At 36.9% G+C, this 6,650-nt stretch overlaps 1 protein-coding gene across 3 annotated transcripts; it reads right to left on the bottom strand.

Annotated features, from left to right (window-relative positions):
• Nucleotides 1-1,751: 1,751 nt before the first annotated feature.
• On the bottom strand, nt 1,752-3,443 carry LOC108041030 (TBC1 domain family member 20). 3 transcript variants are annotated; one of them, XM_017118798.1, is made up of 4 exons: nt 3,407-3,443; nt 2,410-3,194; nt 2,245-2,354; nt 1,752-2,194 (listed from the first exon to the last, which is right to left on the bottom strand). In XM_017118798.1, exons 1-4 carry the CDS (start codon nt 3,426-3,428, stop codon nt 1,981-1,983), a joined length of 1,131 nt encoding a protein of 376 aa, XP_016974287.1. In that variant the 5' UTR covers nt 3,429-3,443; the 3' UTR covers nt 1,752-1,980. The 3 variants fall into 3 exon arrangements, with proteins under 3 accessions (XP_016974287.1, XP_016974286.1, XP_016974285.1); XM_017118797.2 differs by having other exon boundaries at nt 1,752-2,191; nt 3,253-3,439; XM_017118796.1 differs by having other exon boundaries at nt 3,253-3,438.
• Between the last annotated feature and the right edge of the window lie 3,207 nt (nt 3,444-6,650).

Below are 6,650 nucleotides of genomic sequence, written 5' to 3'. Positions count from 1 at the left end.
TAGGCGATACACCTTGCCGGCCCCGGTAGGGAAGCTCGCATAACATCCAGGGTTTTGTTGGAGCCGTCCCGATCGCAGTCACCCGGAGCAGCAAGCCGAAGCAACGCAGTAGCAGGCCAGGAGCGACTCAGCGGTTGGCCAGGAGCGACGCAGCAGCACGCCAGGAGCAGCGCAGCAGCGAGCCAGGAGCAACGCAGCAGAAGACAGCGACAACAGGCAGCAGATCAATAGCAATAAGGCTATATTTTAGAGAAACAATAAACCAGCACCAACCTAATCATTTCTGGCGTTATCCTTTGGTCACGGGCGGTCACTCAATATAAATTTGGTGAAACGAACTCACAACCTCTCTGAGCTAGCCGCACGTTTACGTAGCGAGCAGAAATTAAAGAAACAGGTCGTTACAAGTTGTCTTTCTGATGCAGGTGGTATATAAGACGGAACGAGCCGGATCGGGCGACTATATTATATAGCTCCCATAGGAACAATCGGAAAAAAATAATTCAAAAAAATTATAACTCTGTTGTTTTTAATTTTTTTTTGTTCTTTGAGATTTGGTTATATTTAAATATTAAGGAGTTATGGTTTTAATTAAATTAAAATCGGACAACAATATAAAATGCAGCGCAAAATCGACTTAGCTTCATTGTTTTTAGTATTATAGGCATAGAAATCGAAATGTAGTCGATTTGTAATATCTTTCTTGTTTCTTAATATCCTTTCTTGTTTTATTTAAAATTGCATTGTCCACATTGTTGTGGAAAAAGTTCGAAAAAGCATTGTATTGCCTATTCCATACAGCGAACAAATCCATGTTGGAAAAAGAGGTTACCTGAGAAAAATTACATTTACACCAATAGTGCGGGAAAGTGCATTTTAAGACTAACTGCCATGGATTCAGAATTGACAGCGCTACAACATACACTTGGACGTACTTCAAAATACTGCAAAACTCCTTTCCAAAATCCTATCCAAAGTTGAAATTTGTTTCTCGAAATCCAGCTTAAGATGCATTTATAAAATTAACAAATGGTAGTATAAACACGCACAATTTAAACAATTAATCATATTTAACATACAGTCCAAACCTGGGAAATCCATATTCAAGAGTCCGTTTGTTTTTTGAGTTTTATGTGAACAAATAAAAATCAAAGACCACAGCAAAAAATATGAAAACTTGACAAGCGCTCTTTCGGTTGCAACAGCTGACTTTACAGCTGTTATGCTAACATTAAACTGTTAAATATTAACATTTTGAGTTTGAGGCATGTTTTCTTAATACGTTGACACTAATTTTATTCCAATTGGAACATTTTTAAAAAATGCCTAAATGCCAGATAAAGTGGTCATTTACCCCATAGTACAGTGGTGGCAGAAAAATGTTTTGCATACGACTAACGACGAATAACGCACAAAAAAAACGGCGGGGTTACAAGTACCTAAGCAGAACAGAATTACGTAATTAAAACAGTTTTGTTAGTTATAGTTTGTGCACAAAGATTTAAATAGTAGTTCACTCGCAAAGCGAACGAAATTTAAATTAACTGAAATGTAAGAAATTTTTAATAAAACCCACCGATAGGATTAAACGAAGCAAAATACAAAATCAGAGCGCAGAAAAATATTGTCCATCTACACTCTCCTTTTTTTTGAGTTTGCTGAGATTGTCGACTGAGTGTGACGGCTCTGCCTGCCCATTCGGCTCTGCCAACGTCGCCTACTGATGAAATGGTGATGAATTTAAGCTATGATTGATTTTGGAACTGCAGGGATGCTTTAATCAGAAAACTTTAATACATATACAAGTTGTACACATTTTTATAAAAAACATTAAAATTTATTAAATATGTAATAAATATTTCGTATTATTAAAATTGTAATTTAATAGAAAGGAACCTCTACCATACAACTCATTTTGGGGAGAATTCGTTCAAATCGCGATATATAAAACATATTTAAATGAAGACAAGCTGTTAATAATCAGCTAATACCTGCCGCCAGATACTGATTCTTGTAATAATACGCGCAAAGACCTACTACAACAGAAAAAGCAGTCGTGAATAGAACTGACTTTGAAGTTAATATATTTGTAAGCCATGGATTTATGCTAAAAATTCGATTTGCATTTGCTGGTCTTGACATCTTTCTTCGACGTTTCATGATCATATTTTCCTCGGCTTGGCGTTGCTTTCTTCTATTGGAAAGAATGTATAATTAAATTATAAGTCAGATCACGATACTTACTCTTGGCAAATAAGCTCTTCAACATCTTTTTCTATAACTAATAAGCTATACTTCTTAACAAGCATGCTAGAAGTTTTTAAAAGCTTTTCAAACGGTAAATCTTCTGGCAGCTAAAAAAAATGTTTTTTGTAAAATTTGTATTACTAGTTTTAAACAATAGTATACCGTGGATAAAAGACAATGAACTGATGCCATATCACAGTCCTCCTTTAGTATTTCATTTGAGCGATAAAGTAAAATTGCAGCTGTCACAAATATGGGTGTATAAATCGGCGATGCTAAGAAATAGTCATATAAACGTACTACAGACTTGTAGGAGTTTAGACTATGCCCAAACCAAGTCAAATACCATGGCAACGCAAACAAAGTTCCTACCGTTGAGTTTTGCAAAAAGTTATAAAGTTCTGGATTTTCAAACTTTATGACAGGCCAAATAAACATAAGGCGCCTTTGCGTGGCCTCCATTGTCTCTTGCATACATTCGGAAAAATGCGATGTGGAAAGCTGCTCCATTATGGCAAAAGCGATTTCTTCGCCAGCCACCAACAAAAATGTGACAGCCACATCGTGATAGCCTTGATAGTACCGCAAATTAGGATATTTTTGGATAACCCGTAAAATAAGAACTGTAAGTTGGTCTTGCAGTGCAATACGTTGTTCATACGGAATGCCAGGTGGAAATCGCTTTAAAGACCGATTTACATCCAAGACCACCTGATTGTATTCAGGATGGTATTGTAACTCATCAAGAGTTGGAGCCCGTTCTAGACTGTTTACGTCGCAACCTGCTAACTGCGGCCACAAAATTTTTCGTAAATGGTCATTAACCAATCCGTAGGGCGACAGAGATAACTTCACAAGCACATCCAGGGCAAGATTTTTGTCGATGCTTTTTTCAATTAATCCTTCAATCTCCAGCCGTTTTCTGTGCTCACCATCACTTTCGGGTACTAAGAGAAAATTAAAATATAATATTATGATTACAGCATAAAAATTTGTTTTAATTACATTTTTCAAAGCTAAGGGGAGGCTGATCAATATTTAAATAACCAACATTGCTCATTGTTGAAAACGGGTTAAAATATTAAAAAATATATATGAACCAATACAAATATTTTTATATTTGGCTTTCAGAATTCGGAATTCCAGCTTCAGAACTAACATTCTTTATTACAATAAATCATCTTATTGTACCGATATTTCGACACAAAAGGGCGTTTACACTGTTACCGAATCATACAGTTATCACATCTTAGTCAGAACTCATTTAAAACCTGTTCACACGGTGCCTCAAATTAGCTTCGCTGTCTCACCATTGAATGAGGAACGTTGGAAATTTTAATCATTGAGCTGTTTTAATTTTTTAATTTTCTCGCTAGTTGAACTAGTTATCCAAAACAACTTATACCCGTCCCCCCGTATAAAACAGTTGGGATTTTTGACAAATGTGAAACTCCGATTCCCACAGAGCACTTCCAGTACATAACATCTAAAAACAGCTGATCTGAACAGCTGTGGCTAATAAAACATAAGCAATCATTGTTGAAATAGATTCCAAAAATCTGAAATGAAAAATTTACGAACTATTTTGGCTACTCTACAACAGTAAAATCTGAAGTTGCATCAGTTTTTATTGACTGCCAAATCTGAGAAATGGAATGACTACGAATTGGAGCTGTACGAAAGCAACGAAGTGTGTGGTTTCTGGTAAGTGCTCTTAAATTCTAATAAAAATACATATATAGTATGCGTTTTAATTGAACAGAAGCGATACGGGACAATTTGGGAAATGGATATACCGGAAAACGAGTTCTTCAAAGAGAGTTTTCGTATGGAGAAGAGAATTTTAAGTTTACTAGAGACATAGATTTACCTATGTAAACATCGGCTTAGAAAGGAACTGCAACGACTCCACTAGTGTTAAAAAGTCTAGCCTAGCAAGGATAATGTCGTCTTCTCCGTCCCTTCACGAAAAAAAAACAGGAAAATTTGTGGCGTACAAGTTCCGGTGCTGCTTATTGGGGATTATTATTCGATTTCCCCGAACAATGAGGAGGCCGTAACCATTTTTTTCAACTGCATCAGAAAAACAGCGAATAAGTCCAAAGCTAGGCGAGTAGCCAACCTACAGAAAAAAAAGAAGAAAAGTTAATGCCAATTATTGTCTAAATGGTAACAAATAAAGTTCATTGTGTATTATTATATATGTTTGTTTTTTGTTTCATTATGATTCCATATTTCATTTTATTTTTAAATTAACCAAATTATTCGACATTTTTATAATTCTTTGATTTCCTCAACAGTTCCATAAAATCCGATTGGAATTGAGCTTGGCTGTCTGCCAATCTTGCCAAACATCAAAACATCTAATGCCGTCTTCCTACAGAGATCCATCCACCATCTTCCATTCGATGAACGAATGGTCCATTAGGTCTTATTGTTCCGAAAATTCGCAGTTAGTTCCCCAACCAAGTTTTATGCGATAGTTAGGATGGTGGATGGTGAATGTGCTCTGTGGGAATATGAGTTATACATTTGTCAAAAATCCCAACCGTTTCTAACGGATGGACTCTATGGGAAGATGGCATTAGGCCCACGATACAATTCTATTTCTTTTAAAGCCTAGTACCACTAACCATACAACATATAGACTGGTCATTTCATACAACGAAAGTGGTCACAAAAGTTTCAAGCGGCAGGGCCCACAGCTGGCCCGCCCTAAAATTCAATCGTCGGTGGGGTATGCAGGCACCATCCGCTCGCAGAACAACAACCAAAGCTGATTTGGTTTGAAGTTTTCTCAACCACTAAGCGCAGACACCGACTGCGATGTGCCCTGTTCCTATCTCATTAGATTAATTTATATTATTTGGAATACATACATACATATATGCAAAACATTTTTTTGCTACCACTGATTTGAATTTGTAAACCAAAACGAAATATATGCGAAAATATTAAAAAATATACTATAACATATAATATTCTTATTTTTATCATTAACCCAATAATGAATACGCTCATATTGTTAGGGTACCAAGTCTGAAAAGTAACAAAAGACAAAATATTCTTGCTGCATCGAAATGAAATGATCGCACACATGCACCCCTGTATGAGAATGCATGAACACGCATACATACAAAGCCCAATTCAAGCGCAGGGCAACCTTCTTCAAAATGTGCGTCTCTGCGACTGAACGACCGAACTCGAGTAATGAGCGCGGGAGCGTCAAAATGAGAATAAGAATGAGAGCGAAAAAAACCCGAAGGCACACGAAGTGTCCGGGGCCTGCCGCTACCAGCTGTGGGCCCTGCCGCTTGAAACTTTTGTGACTTCTTTCGTTGTATGAAATGACCAGTGTATATGTTGTATGGTTAGTGCTAGTACTCAGATCGACGTAAACTGTACGCCAGTCATGAGAGAGCTAGAGGCAAACAGCTGGCGTTCACTTTTCGTCGGTCCTTTTTTTCACATCGGTACTCAGATCGACGAAAAAAATACCAGAAAATTTCAAAGCATTGCCAGTCTGCTGAAATGAACTTTGTGTGAACCCTAGCGAAAAGAATAAAAAATTTAATCTTTTGGCGTGCGCTTCTCACTGAACATTATAAGAAATGGAGGAAAAAACTCGCCAAAGTCGATTGCAGGAGTTTAGATGTGAGGACAAAATTACATTAATACTATCTGGGGTGCCTCTTGTCAGAGCAAAATGTTTTTTAGGTCAAGAATGTACGAAAAAACACAATAAAAGTGCAGCTATGAACTTAAAATTAGCAAATAATTATCCGTAAATTAAAAAGACAACTGTTAAATTTAAATTGTATTGTTTTTTAATTTCTTTGTACAGCGGCAGTTTTGTCTTGCCAAGGTAGTTGATAATATCTTTTAAAGGCTCTTTCCCGCAAATACGATATTTGAATTTTAACTGCTTGTCAACAAGCCCAGCTGACTGACAGTACGACCGTAGCACGCCTTAATCGAAATTTTGGTCACACTGGCACGCTAGCATACTCGTTTGTGTTACTATTTTAGAAAGATTTAGACACCATTTTCAAAGTCGGTGTACACGATCCTGCTAAATCTACTGGACGAATCGTTACTAAATTCGTCAAATGGCTTCGGGATTAGGACTAATAACCGGAAATAATGAGGGAAACAGAGCGGGAGGCCAGCAAATAAAGCTGTGCAAAAGCTTCCGGTCAAGGATTTAGCAGTGGACCAATAATGATGACAAAAGCAAGAACTTGCATGATAGGGGCTAAATCGTGCAATAGCGCATAACACTGAAACAAGTCTGTGATAATATCTGTGGTCTGTGATCTGTTGGGTAATGTTTTATTTTATCTTATTAATGTAATATATATTTAGTTATTGATTTGTATTCTCTTCCTTATTTTTGTTTGAGC

Source organism: Drosophila rhopaloa, unplaced genomic scaffold, assembly GCF_018152115.1.
Source record: "Drosophila rhopaloa isolate 14029-0021.01 unplaced genomic scaffold, ASM1815211v1 contig_182, whole genome shotgun sequence".
NCBI lineage: Eukaryota > Metazoa > Arthropoda > Insecta > Diptera > Drosophilidae > Drosophila > Drosophila rhopaloa.
The sequence above is the reverse complement of the archived record's forward strand: the minus strand, read 5'-3'. Positions and strand labels throughout refer to the sequence as shown.